Genomic DNA, 14,839 nt, shown 5'->3' with positions numbered 1-14,839 from the left:
AAAACTAAACTCAAGTGCAGAATCAACGTCCAGTTTCCACTCTCAGCTCTTTTGTTCAGAAAGACCAAAGGCTGCAATGAACAGCCAATGTCAAGGGCTGGGCTGGCTCACCCCAGGCAAGCACCCGGCCGCCAGCCTCAAGACTGATTTGCACCTTCCCTCTCAAGGACTTAAAGGAATTCTGTATTTTGGCAGTCAAACAGCTTTGCTAGTGGGCAGCACACATATTAAAAGTGCTGTGGTGGTGTTGAAGCACACCACGGAACATCCAGCACAGGGACTTGTTTTTCCTCAGGCCCTCACAATACTGGAAAAACCAAAGGGTGGTTTACAATCAGTGAAAACTCCTCCTCTGGAGGAGGCCACCAGCAGCGTTTCCAAATAAAAACGTGTCCTCTGCTTTGTCAAATGGTGGTGGAAAGTCTCGGTGCTTCCCTTGGTGCCTGGCCTGAGTGCTGAGGGCACGCAGGAGCTGGGCAGCAGAGGGAGAAGCCTTTGCCCCAGGGGATAAAGGCACACATAACACATCTCCATCTTCAGCATTTCCAGCTGACTGCTCCAAGCAGCTCTGCTTCTGTCTGGCAGTGACTCTTCCACGTGTTTTGTGCTTGCTGTGGAAGCTGTTTTAAGGCACTGGAATCTTCTCATGCCTGGTTCAGGGAGCCTGGACACCAGGCCAGGATAACGAAGCGCTGCAGTCCTGTGACTCTGGGATACTGTGATTTGAGTTTTCCCCACACACGGAAGAGTGAAATCACATAACTGTTTAGTAAAAATATTGCTGCAATTGAAAATTTATTTTAAGTTTCTAATGTCACCGAGTAGGTACAGTTTATGAAAGCCAAAGTCCTATTCTGCTACATCAAAAAGAACAGACAAACCCCCAGCACAGCTCCATCAGGAACATCCTCAGCGCTCCCACGGAGCTGAAGGGTGATGTGCAGAGAGCAGAGAGCAAACACTCGTGTTCTGCACGGTCTCTAATAATGATTTCAAACACCACTGTCAACAGGCAGAAAGTTTCTCCCAGAGGCAGAGTGTGCCCCACCTTCACCCCACGAGCGTCGGAAGCCGACACGTGGCACGGGATTTCAGCAACAGTAATTCCTTAAGACTTCAGACTTAATGCATTAATCACGTTAATGGTAATTCATTAGCGTGAGGAACCTGAAGATAAAAAGGCAGAAGCAGGGATGTACTCTGTAGCAATGGTGTCACAGTTCTATGGTAACGCTGAATTATGAAATTTGAATGGCTAGAGGGTTATCCATGCCAGCAGAACGTGTGAATTCCAGGAGAGCAGAAAACGATGCCATAGAACATTAATATTTCTACACAGGGATTTGTTTATGTTGATGGTGTGATTCAGAAAGGTGACTCGACATGGTTGCTTCTTGAAATCAGGCCCAAAGTATTTAAGGACCAAAATCATGAATGTTTTATTTAAAGAGCGATACACTTGTTTACGTCGTGGCAGAATGATCCCTGTATACTGAGCTCAAAACCTTTATATCAGAGGGCAGTAATGCCACCACTTTGAACACTTCCAGTTAATTATCACTAGAACATTTTGATAATGACAGTGTATTTTGCAATATGAACAAAATGAGGGAAAAAAAATCATAGAGTTTAGGGGGGAAAAAAAAAGGCCAAACAACCTTGGGAGCACTGACTTCAACAAGTTCAACAAATATTCAAGCCACATTTAATAACTTTATAAAACTAGTATCAAAGTAAAGAATATATCGTCAAAATACAGAAATCAAGTTGAGTGAGAGAAAACAGCCTGATGAGATCAAACAGGAGTTAAACAGAACAGATTAATATAAACAAGTGAGCTGAAAGGTCGCTTTGCTTCGTGAAGCACTATTTCAGCAACTCCTTTCCTCAACAGCCAGCTTAGAAGGAAGGAAGCAAAAAAAAGATATGCATCACTCTAAAATCCTAGTGTATGTTTTACTGTGATTGTTTGTAGAAACAGCATCACCCCAATTTGCAACCCATGTTAATTTCTTATTGAATAAACGCAGTGGAATTTTTTTTTTTTTTGTAAGAAAACCAAAGTTCAGAATGAAGCGTCCGCATTCAGCTTTCCATTACACATACATTTATCACTCTGTTGGCTAGGAATTCTTTTATTTGTGAACTGCAAATTATTAGGATTTGCTTACACTTCAAAACCTTTTTTTTTTTTTTTTTTGTCATAGATACTTCACTTCTGAAAGTGACTGGTGTAGCACTCACTAATTACAGAATTATAAAAGGTAGAATAAGGCTTTGCCCACTCAGAAATTCTCATTTTTGGTAAAGGTAACAATATATCAGCATCACTAACATCTGAATAATAGGCATACGTTTAATTTTATATCACCATCCTTCCAAAGAAAAAAAGAAAGACTAAAAGATGTGTGCAACTGGTTTTAGCTTAGTATAAAATTTTCAAATCAGAACTCGTTCAGCTACAATAAACACTATGAATTACATATTAACATAGATGGAAAACAATGTGCCAGGCTTTACATGAAAAAAAAAAAAAATTTAGTTTAGCAGATGATGATCCTGTAGTGCTGTTGTGCACTGTCCTGCAAGCCCAGAGATAAAACAGGGAAAAAAAAAAAAAAAAAAAAAAAAAAAAAAAAAAAAAGAAGAAGGGAAAAAAAAATTAGAAAAGAACCCCAAACAAACCAGTTTTGATGCAGGTTTGGCATCAACTGCACATTACGGTCTTAGCCTCAGTATGCTCATTCTATGGTCGAAAAATTTAAAGCACCAGATTTTTCCAGGTCAGGTAGCAGGTAGCTGGTGCATACATTTCAGACAAGAGAACTACGATTTCTTTCATTTGAGACGGGATTAATAATGTATTGTTAAAATGTCCAAAGTGTGCAACAATAAGGCAGATTTCTTATTACACCACCCCTCAAAATACCCATTGTTTGATGAACCAAACAAGGTGCTTCAAACCAGCAGAGTAACAGGAGCCAAGCAAGTGCCAGAATGAAGAAAAACTGCAAAAATGGGAACTGCCCTTTCTTTCACAAGGAGAAATAAAGAACTTTTGTATCTGGTATTTGAAAGGTTTTTAACAGCTGATATTCAATATCAGCTGATTCCTGAAGTGTTGGCAAGATACCAGGTTTCTGGTACTGGCCATGTCTAATGTTATTTAAATATTCACATCATGCAATAAGCAGTTTCACACTGCAACGTAATGGAAAATACTTCCTAAAGTGAATTGGAACTGAGACCCAAAGCAGAACCAGTAAATAAATATCTCGCATATATGTCAAACTATATTCTCCAAACAAAACCTTACATCTTATCAAAGAAGTCAGAAAGTACTAACAAAAATTATATGCTTTCTACCATAATACTGTTAAATTTCCATGGCTGAGAATGTCCCATTAATTTTTTTCTGCCTTTTTAAATTAGTTGACAAAGTAGAAATTCAAACACAGAAATAAAATGCATATATATGAGAGCACTGGCTCAGTGAGATATCAAATATACAGCATTCTAGTGTCAAAAGTACAGGCAGAAATGTCCAAGATTTCTTGGTGAAAAAGGGGCATTTGAGGAGTAAAAATTCTACTTAACAATCACTCTACTTAACAATTTTAACAGTGCATTAATTATAACAAAAGCTGGATGATAAGTGAGCAACAGAATCATAATGTTCAGTGTTCATAGCAGAACTTTATCCTCTGCTCATTTTAATGAGGTTGGAAACATTTACTCCTAAGTGAAACTTTTAAGTAGTTACGTTTGGTTTTTTTTTCAAATTTTCAGGATTCTTGCAAGAGGCAAACTTATGGAATTGAGCTGGGTGTCAGCACAAGGTGGTGCTCAGAGAAGTCTTCCTCTCGATGCCGTGCCTCTGGCTTATCAAAGGATGATTAGTCCTACAATCTTGTTTGAGCTATTCTTTTGCCTCTAGGAAAAGGGTTTCTTGAGGATACAGTTTTACCTCCAGTAATGATTTATTTGGATCCAGCTGGGTCACCTGTAAATACATGAACACAAAGATATGTGTAAGGAGACTTTTGAATTGCTTATCTTCACAGCGCAGACTTTCACTGGGAAGATTTTTGAGTCCCTCCATCAGTGATAACTGAAGTAGTGAGTATTGTTTTCCAGGATGCAGATTAAGAAATATATGTTGTATTTTCTGTTGTTGCTGTAAGTATTATTTTGTAGTAACAATGAACAGAATAATAAAAACCCCAGAATCCCTGACATTAATTCCAAGAAGGTCTGCTTCTCTACCATAAACTAATGCATGAACCTGTTTCTGTCAAAGTTAAGAACTTTTGGAAGATTTACTAGAACACATGAGTTAAGATGAAAAATAAAACTGCACTCCTAGATAATCACCCCAAAATTTCAGTCAAACTGACGGTGCAAGCAGCACAGCCAACTCAACAGGATCTCTCCATTGAAAGGGGAAACTTTATTTTCCTACTCCATTTCTTGCTCCAAGTCAAGTGGTGCAACACCCAGCGTTCACTCACTTCAGTGCTTTCCAGACACCTCAATCACCCCAGGCTGGGAGAAAACTGTTTAATTGTGTGGTTATTACACAATACATTCACTGATACAGACAAATTAACGGCAACAAGTGTCCCAGTGTCCTTCTGACATTCGAGTTTACAAGCCAAGCCAATGCTATGACATCCTTCAGAATACTGCAAAGCTTCATGTAGAAAGATGAAGCATTTTCTGAAATATTTCAGTTCCATTTTTAAACTTATTTTCCCTGGTAATTCTGTTTTTGTTTATTTTGCTGTGTGAGCACAGCAGTGATCAGAAGTCTGCTTGTGAATAATACATTATTAGTCATATGCCATAGGTATAAGTGCAGATGCATGCCAATAACATTTTTTCCAAAGTTAAATCTGTTTCATCTACGATCACAGCATGCCACTGCTTTTTAGAAATGTTTTCTGAAAACATTAAGGGTACAGCACATGAAATGCTATGAATTAATAAGAAATGCTCATGTAATTTTCTTAAAAGCCTAATTTACTAATCCTGTTACTATTAGCAAAAACAGTATCGCTTCTCATTCTCTCCCAACTAAATCAGGCAAACTTGAAATATATTTGCATTTCTATTGTCTTTTTGAATAATTAAGGAAAAATTATTCTTTAAACAAACACTCAAGGCTTATCACTCCCTAAGACCATCAAAATCAGTGTAATTTCATCTGACTGCAGCAGATTTTTCTTAAAATGACATAATTAAAAACCCAATCCAAACCCAAAAACCAAACAGATTATTTTTATTCCCAAAGCAGGAATGTATTTTTTTAAACTTCATGTACTGTGGTGAGCTACTGCTAAATGTCTGAAGAGAAAAATAATTTACAAAAACCAGACTCAATTTTAGATTCCTATTACCTACAGTCCAATTATGCATTCCTGCACAGATGCTGCCTGAATTATTGAAAGGTTATTATCTACAAAAGCAAACCTGTTATGTAAAAAACAGCCAAAGTAGTGCATTTAAGTTTGTGATTACAGAAGTATGCTAATTAGGTATCTTGTAGCATTTTTTAATGTTTTGTTATTCTGCTACAGTCTGTTACTGAACAGGGAGCGAGGTAAAGAGGGGTCTGTGCAATTCACAGCTTCTGAGGACACCTGAGAGAAGCAATTTTCCTTCTTTTCAGTACAAGCCTGTATTAATTTAGACATCTCTTTTTCAAATCCTGCAACCATTTTATTGGGGTTTTTAATTTGTGTTCGTTTGGGTTGGTGTTTTTGGGGTTTTGTTGTTTTTTTTTGGTGTTGTTGTTGTTGTTGTTTTTTGGGTGGGTTTTGTTTTTGTTTTTTTTTTTTTTCCCCAAGAAAAGCCAGGAAAGTCATAACACATCTCTTTTACACTTGGAAACAAAATCTCAGAAGTGTGCCTGGGCACTGAACACAACCTTCCAGGCTGTAACCATACGGAAAGGTGTCACTCACTTGAGCCTAATTCGAGATACATGTCTTAGACTAAGGTTTGCAAACTTCAATTGCCTTCAATAAGAACAACACACCACGTTCCTTCCTCAGTGGGAAGGGTCCTGGGAGCCTCCTGGAGTACCTGCAGCACAAGGACTGTGCAGCTTTTTCACCGTAATTTCCGTGTGCGGCTCAATTCACTGAGGGACAGCAGAGTTTGCAAATGTTTACACCATTACCCAATTAACTAACAATATGGCTCCTGCATCTGCCAACAAACAAAGCTGTTGTTGCTTTGTTTTAGCTCCTTGGCATTTTCTGTTCATATGGATCGCCATTGTACTTAATTATCACACCACAAGCCTTCTGCAGCTTCTACTTTGTTATTTGTGCCTTGTAAATATGTTGTTTACCATGAAGAAAAGGAGCCTTATTAGTGAACACAACTCCTAACTAAAGAAATGGTTCCTCTTGTAAATCTATGAAGGATAAGACCTAAGATGCATTCTAACTTACAGTATTTTAAAAAAGAATCAGAAACCAAAGGATGTTCTATAACAGAGATCAAAGGAAAGAGCTGCAGCCTGCAGAGGTGTGCTCAGTGTAGTGTTCTACTGAATCTCATTCACTTAGATTGATATGCATTACTCCCTAATGAAAACTGCAGAATGCCTTTAGCTGTGTAGCTGTGTGCCTTGTTTCATTACCACAGTGTAAATTCTGGAGCCCACTCCAGATCTGACACCCTTTGCCTCTGATGCCATTGCATGATGCTCTTTCCAAAATGGACCTGCACACAATAAAAGCTGCACTGTCCCCAAGCCCTACACCTTCATTAGCTGAAGATTTATTCGATTTTGTTAGCAATTACACAGAAAATCATTGAAGCACGCTTATATATCTTGAGTCTGATTTCATCTGTTCCACCTGTCTGGCAGAATGAAGACTTTTTGATTAAGTTGCCAAATTCACCTTCAGCATTAGTTAAAGGCCTTAGCAAATGCTAAAGGCACATTTTTATCTGTATCTTCAAGTCCTAGAATAACTGACTTTCTACCATTCATAAGCACACACTCAAGCAGTCACCTCATGCATCACACTCTGCAACCAGCTGAATGTGCTTTTCACATCTTTTGTGGGCTTGCTAATGCCTGATACTTTATATTAAAATGGAACATGAACTAAAACCCCTTGAAAAGAGACTGTAAAGCATTCCAAGCTTATCCAGTGAGGAGGGTGGCAGAGGAGGGGCTCAGTGTCCAGAAGCTGAGAGTATAACACAAGTGACAGCAAAATGACTGACCTTCAAGCTCACAGAGCCCTGTACAATACCATGCAGGTGCACTCAGGGCTGTCCCAAAGCTCTGAACACACAGAGTGCCCCAGGAGATTTTATCTTCAGGCAAATGACTTTCTGTGCAAACCTTAACACTCCCCTCCCCTCAGGGAAGACTCCTTTGGGTGACATGACCAGAGGTGCTACAGGACTTTATTTCTGCCAGAGCCAGATCTTGCCATTGAGCTGCTTTCACTGAAATAGGGGTAAGCTGATAAACGAAACTTTTATTCCAACAATGGACTCAGTTTTATGGGACCTTAGGTTTTGGTGCACTGGAGCTGTGGCTTCATCTTTTAAAGAGCTCTGTTACACAACCAGTGTTGGTTTGGGGCCAGGGAGGTCATCATTTAAATAAGTATTTGTTTAAGTGAATTCTGTGGTGATTATTCCAACTAAGCACTTGCTAGTTGAAGTACTTCCATGCTACTTAAAAGTTCAAATTATTTATGACTCTGTAAGGCACAAGGTAGTGATGTTAACTCTTATACTCCTCCTGTAGGAATGTAGTAGCTGCTTACACTTCATTCTGAATAAAATCAATTGGGTTTTTAGATAAACCAAACTTGAAAACTAATGCTAGTTTAAACAACATTTTTAATACATTTTTATAGCAAAGCTTTTTTCCTTCTAGAATAACATCAGAGTTATTTCTGTCTTCACCTTTGCTGCCCTATCTGTTCTATTACACACTCACATCCTGAGCAGCTGTACTTTTACCACTTGCAAGGTGTGGTTCCTTACCCTCCCTAACTCTGCGGGGAAAAGATAAATACCAAAAAAAAAAAAAAAAAGGCTTAATGCCCAGGAAGGTAATTTAAAAATAAAGACTCAAATACACAATTATTATGACACTTACACAAGCAGTAAATATCACACCCTTCACCTTTCTCTCCACCCTAGGACAAGGATCTGATTCCTGAGCAGCACAGCCTCTATACCACTTACACACGCATGAATACATTTAATGAATCTAACGGACAAAGAGTTCTTTTACTCTCTTTCCTAATCCTCCTAAAGTATAAATGCAATAGAAATTACTTAAAGGCACACCTGGTAAAGTACCAGATCTGTTTAAAAAACTATATTTTCAGAGTGACATACAAACAAATACAGTGAATCCTTTCTACCTATTGAAATATCTCTGAGTTACACAGATAATACGCTCAACTTGAGCAACAAACAAAAGTAGAGTTACTTTATAGAAATATATGCAATTAGATTGGGCTTAGTTGAATAAACTTGGAGATAATTTACATCTGAATTGAAGAAAGCCGTCACAAACAAGGAAAAATATGTCATAGTAAAAGACTTGTAGCCTCGATCCAAATACAAAGCTTTAACCCAACACATCACACTGCCTGTCTTATTCCTCTGAAGAGGTTTTCTCAAAACGTATTTTAGATTAGGTGTATTTAAGAATACATTTATGAAGCAAAGTAGCAGCAGTTGATAAACCAGAAAATTGTGATGATGTATCCTCTACTTTGAGCATGCTTCCTTCCTATTTTTCCCTTGGAGAGGCGTGCAGTGCTCTGAGATGCAGCCAACCTTGACGTGGAGTCTAAGTTTTCATTGCCTGAACATAATTTATATATATATTAAAATAAAATATTGCTGCATAGATTTTAATCAGTGAAGGCTGGCTAGCCTCTCTTGCACCACTTGACACACTTGACAGTAAATTAAGACAGCAACTGTGTTCTCCCCTGTTTTCTAAAACACCAAATGTAATGACAGGGTGGTGCAAATAACAAGGATAAACCCAAACTCAGTGCTGCTACATTTCTATAGTGGCACCTGGGACTACCTCGTGCTTTCTAGAAGTTCTAAATGAAAATCTGATTTTTCAGCTGGAATAAAGACCTCATTTACAAAGCTTAAAACACAAAAGCAAAAAAATTTTTTTTTTTGGTCAAAACTAGATAAAGTTAATGATGTTTTTAAAAATACCAGATTTTTACCCAAATCGTATAGCTTTTTAACAGTGAGTAATGAAAAAAATACATAACTGCAGTTTATCTACTTTCCAACAAAAGGCCTTAGGAAGGGCTGTGTACACCTGGGCAGCTCTGAGGCAGTTCTGTGCCTCTTTTTAGCCAAGGACCAGAAACTTTATTTAGTGATCAGTATTTGCCCAAAATACGGCCAAAATACATCCATTTGTTTAACATTTCTTTCCAAGAGCTAAGCTCACTTTAAAAAATCACTACAAAAAGGCTGCATCTCCCTCTAGCCTTTCAAAAAGCTCATTTTCAATGACAACCAGTCCGCTCTTTCATTTTGGCAGAAGTGCAAACACTGAAGTATTTCAATTAAGAAAAGCCTCTCTGAATAATGTGACTTTTATTGTTGTGGTGCTAATGGTGCTGAAGTATTACACAAGTTGCCTTGAGAGCAAGAAGATGGAGTTGGAGTCAGTGGGAGTCACATGCAGGTCCTGACCTGGACATTAATGGTCCCACAGTGGCAACAACTCTGAGACTGGAGCACTTCAGGCTTTGAGGAAGACAGAAGTGGTGTAAAGCTCTCCTCAGATTTTCTGCTTTCCCTTCCTTTTGGTTTGAAATCTTTGATTTATTTAGGGATTCTTGATGCAGTTTCTCAGAAAAAGAGAAGCTGACAGAAAACCCTGGACCTTGTCTTTTCCTGACAAAGGACCTGCAGGAAGAGGAGCTCCACTACCTTCTCCTTCACATTATTTACTTTCATTTTTCTTGTGGAGCAGAGAAGGTTTAAGTTCTGGCATTTACAGAGGAGAGCATGTGTATGTTAAGCATCCTTTCTGCTGTGCCAGGGAGCAAAACAGCCCATCACTTGTGGGCACTGCTGCCTGTGTGCTTATAGTGAACTAATAATAACTCATGTATTTAATTATTTTTAAATGTGCTAGCTACACAGAAGAAAGATGCTATACCCAGAAATACTACAGCTTTCACTCTGGAGATCGATGAGGAGCTGAAAGGAAGCAAACAGCCACATCCTTTGGAAGTCTGAAAACATACAAATACATTCAGTGCTCCAAATGAACTGTAAGAACTTTGCTTTGCATACATCCCAGAGGGGAATGGATGGGAACACAGTCACTCACAGAAGAACTACCCAGCACTGGATTTATGTGAGCTTAATTATAATTGCATGAAAAAACAATCCAAAAGGATTTTTATCACTAGTTCAAAGGATTAAGATGTTCAGATATCACAATGATATCTACAGTATAACATTGTGATTGGTAGATAGGTAAATGGAATAAAGAGAGTGCCTAGGACTGCTTTGGTGATTTAGTCTGATGCATTACTTAGGCAATTACCAAAACAGCAGGAGATCATTAAATTTTCTGGTAACCAGACACAGCAGTCTTAGTATCATACTAGTACAAAGGCTCTCTATTGGTATTTTATCATTTCATTTTCTTCCTACGTGGGTCAATAAAAGTCCACAAAATGGATATTAAACACGAATTCTGGAGAAAAAGTAAGAAATACCTCAGCCCCAGTTTATGCTGAACAATGTCATATGCAAGAGCAAAGCTCTACAGCTCAACTAAGGCATCTTCCTGCCAACAATACCGCTCCTCCCCTGAAATAAATGTTTTGTAAAACGGGGCAGCGCTGAATAAAAGAGCACTTTGGGTGCGAGGGATGTGCGCTGAAGGGCTGTTGGGTGGAATACATTAATCCCATGGCTGGCATTAGTCACTGGGCTAACTAATGAGGATGATTCACGGAGAGCTCGCGCTCCGCACTGCGCATTCAGCGCCGGGTGAATGCAGAGCCCCGGGTAAAAGAGCTCATCTGAAATGCACACCTATTTCCTGAAACTGGTTAAACATTCCCTGTATTCAAATAGAGTTGCTGTGAGAGATCAGAAACTATATTGATCTACAGAATGCAATTCTATTTCTTTTCTTACAGCTGCGAGATGAGATCTCCTTTCAGTGACTTGATACACGAAGAGCTTTAATCCTTTGCTTTGGATCAGTTACTTATGTAAAGACACTGGGTCTGAAAAAAACACAAGTCTGTCTTTCCTGGAAGAAAACATTGTGAAATTTTTTTCTGGAATATTAACAGAATTTTTAACCATCTACATGGAAATAATATTTCCACAAAAGTAAATATCACATTTCAAGAAGCAAAATATACTGGATGTTCTCTCAGGTGCTGTCACTGACTTCACCAGAGCAAGAATGTCACCTACTCCCTTTTAAAGGTGCTGACCAAATGACTGTGATACTGCTCTTTGTGAGCAACAAACTTGTTAAAAGCAGGAAAATCTGGGAGCTACGAATGCTTCAGTGTCCTTTCCTCTTGCTCTGGAGGTTAGTCTTTCCAATCCCTCCACTGTTACAAGCTGTCAGGAAGAACAGTCAGAAATCAGGCTTCAAAAGAGGCATGGGAATATGCCAGTCTGGAATGGCCAATTTGCTTAGGCAACTTCTCAGTGTCTTAACTAAACCAAACCTAACTGCTTGAATAAATAAAATAACAACAGATCTTGAAAGGAGAGGAAAGACAAGGGCAGGTAGTATTGACTTAAGGAAAGCTGTAAATGATAGGAGGAGGGACAGCTACCTTTGTAGGTGGCTGTGGCCTTGTGTAAACCAGATCAGAGTAAGCACATGACACCAATGGACAGAAAAATTTAAATTATGTGAATTGAAAGAGGTAACTACTGAATTAATCTGAAATCCTCCTCTGCTATAAAACAGATATTCAAACCACTTTTCTGATTTACATGAAATTACTAAAAATATTATAGGGTGTAGTTGTGACACTGCATAAATCCTTTATCACAGTAACTTCTTCCATTTTCCTATCAAGATCATGATTAAGGGGAAGAATGTTAAAAGTCAAATATGGTCCTGGACATGTAACTCTTTCATGAACTATTTAGAGAGTTTAAACACGACCTAATGAGTTCAAAAGCAAGTTATCTGAAGGCAGTAGTTTGCACGGGGTGAAATTCAGAATAATCCTTACAAAGAACAGCTGCCAGAGCTCATATACAAAACTGTCAAACCACCTGGCGTAACAACATAAGGACCACGCTCCAACATCACCTTTCTGGGAACATCAGAGGGTAATTCCCTGCTCAGAGGACTCCATACAAACTGCTGCAGCTAAACTTACTACCCTGTGACATTATCTTCACCACCATGAGCAGCAAAGAGGATTAATCCTGCCAAAGCACAGGAATGAACAATCACATTCGGATTTGGAGGAATATCTTAACTCTATATTCCAAAAAAATACTAATTGCCTGGCCCTAAATTTACTGAAATCCTGATCATATCAGATTTAAATTGACATGCAATTTGAGATCAATTTATTTTCTGCCCTTTCAAGGGAGATTTTTTGTTTCTGTTTATTTAAACTGCTGTTGAAATTGGTTAATTAAAAGGATTTAAAAAATCTTAATACTCTAAACAGAGCAAACTGGTTCTGAATTATTAAGCAACATTTTAGATGCATTTAAATAACCTTAAGTGACTTAACTGCCACCTGATCCTAAGCTGTGGCTCAGGAAAATAAAATGTGAAATACTGTAGAAGTCTTGGCTTACCAAGGCTCCCAGATACAGTAAATAAAGAGCTTAAGTCTCTAATACCATGTCTGCAGAAGGCATACTCTCAAATACATAACTAATGCTCCACCTCAAGGAGAAGCCAGCAGCAGAAATTACAGCCTGCAGTTTTGATTTTTCATGAGAAATTAATAGATTCAGTCTTTCAAAGATAGCTTTTAGAAGGAGGAATCATGCCTGGCCCTCCCTTTCTGAGAGACACCATAAAACATCCACAAACACATTAACCCTAGCAGGGCAGCTGAAGCCTGTTTGGGTAAATTTCTGCACATTCCTTACAGTTTCAGCTAGACCTGGTCCACTTCAGCTTCTTGCCTAAGTGGGGTAAAAGCCCACCCTCTGTTAATGTTAATGGTAAGATGTTAATGGTTTTAGGAAGACTTGTGCACATCACCAGCACTGAAGTAAGTGAAGAACTGATTATCTGGGGGACTCCAAGGCACTGGGAAAAGGAGGATCTTGTAGCTGAGAGGTCAAGAGGACTCCCAAAGTCAGAGTTTGGGAAGGCTTTTAAGAGAAAGGGACTTGAATACTGAACTAGAAGGTTGACTGAGCACACTAATGCACACAGAGTAAGCTCTTTTTGTTATGGTTCAATGTGATTTCTGGAAGAAAGGGAATTTCAGTAGCTCTGAAATCAGCAGACCAACATTTAACAGCGCACGTATTTGCTCCCACGAAGCCTTTGCAGGTGTATTTAAGAATAATGCCAAGAAATACAATACAGCTTTTCACTCCCAAAGATGTGCTTGCCAACGTTTCCAGAGTCTGAGGCACGAGCTCCCTGCTGCCCCAAGCTCACATTTGTGACACGTTTTTACACACTGGTGGTACAAGCCGTGGTGCTCGGGTACTGAGAGAGGAGCTGGTTAAAATCTCATTTCAGCACGGGTAGAAAGAACAACACAGTCAGTGACAGACCCAATAACAAGTCACTGCATGTGCTTAACTGCTTTGGAATGTCGCTGCTGCTTTCAAATCTACAAGTAGTGTCTGGAAAAGGTTAATCTGTGTATTTACTCATGTGTAGAAGTTTGTATTTACAGTAGGGTTATGATACCAACTTTAAGTTAGCTAAGGATATCTGTGTAAGCAAGTGGAACACAGGACTAAGAACTAATGAATTTTTATTTATGAAAGATGTAAAAATACTTCAACAGCACTGTATCAGGACTGATGGCTTTGAACAGCAGGGAAAAATGCTCTAACAAGTTTAGCACAAGAAAATGTTGATCTGGTTGAAGATAATCTCCTTGTTTTGATAAGACAGAAACACTTTTGGGGGTGTGTATGTTATTATAAAGCTGATTAGGAAAGAAAAAAACCCTCACAAACTAACCTTAGAAGACATCTTATTTTTCATCTTACTGCATTTTTCATCTTATGGCAGCAAAACCCCAGTGAAGGAATTCTGCTACTTTCAAACATATTTTTTCAAAAATGTTATGTATAGTTTAAATAGACATTTCAAATGCTCTTGTTCTCTGGAGCACAAGCATCCCAAGTGCTCTGTCCTTGGAGCACAGATTCCTATTCATGTTTATAACATACCATGCAGAAGAAGGGTCTTGATAACTTGGAGTGTATTTTTAAGACACTACAGACCACAAAGCCCAAGGCAATGAATATATACTTTCAATGTACTTCTTCCAAGCCACTCAACAATGTCTTATTTTTATTATTTTTTTTTTAATCTATGGAGTTGCATGCTCCCAACTTTCCAAACCTGGGCAACACGACAGATGTCATTTACAGTTCTCAGTGGTTAGCAAACCCCTCGGGAATATTTTTTGTCTGTCGTAGCTCTGGTGGTCACAATGGCAACGGGATTCATACATGGCTGAGTCAATCAGCATGAATCATTTATGTGACTCCTCATACATGGCATTATTAGGTTGGAATCATAGAAAAAAGATGACAGGGTCTTTGCTTCCCACACAACAGACCAACAGCTCCAGACCCTGCCATAAAA

The 14,839-nt window shown here is 38.7% G+C and overlaps 1 protein-coding gene across 1 annotated transcript in view; it reads right to left on the bottom strand.

Annotated features, from left to right (window-relative positions):
• Positions 1–1,414: 1,414 nt before the first annotated feature.
• FAF1 (Fas associated factor 1) overlaps positions 1,415–14,839 on the bottom strand; it is a 150,147-nt gene continuing 136,722 nt past the window's right edge. Inside the window, exon 19 of the mRNA XM_066325506.1 lies at positions 1,415–4,003. Coding sequence (XP_066181603.1) covers positions 3,920–4,003 — 84 coding nt within the window. The 3' untranslated portion in view covers positions 1,415–3,919. The remainder of the gene's footprint in view (positions 4,004–14,839) is intronic.

This window comes from Sylvia atricapilla, chromosome 9, assembly GCF_009819655.1.
Source record: "Sylvia atricapilla isolate bSylAtr1 chromosome 9, bSylAtr1.pri, whole genome shotgun sequence".
Lineage (NCBI taxonomy): Eukaryota > Metazoa > Chordata > Aves > Passeriformes > Sylviidae > Sylvia > Sylvia atricapilla.
The sequence above is the reverse complement of the archived record's forward strand: the minus strand, read 5'-3'. Positions and strand labels throughout refer to the sequence as shown.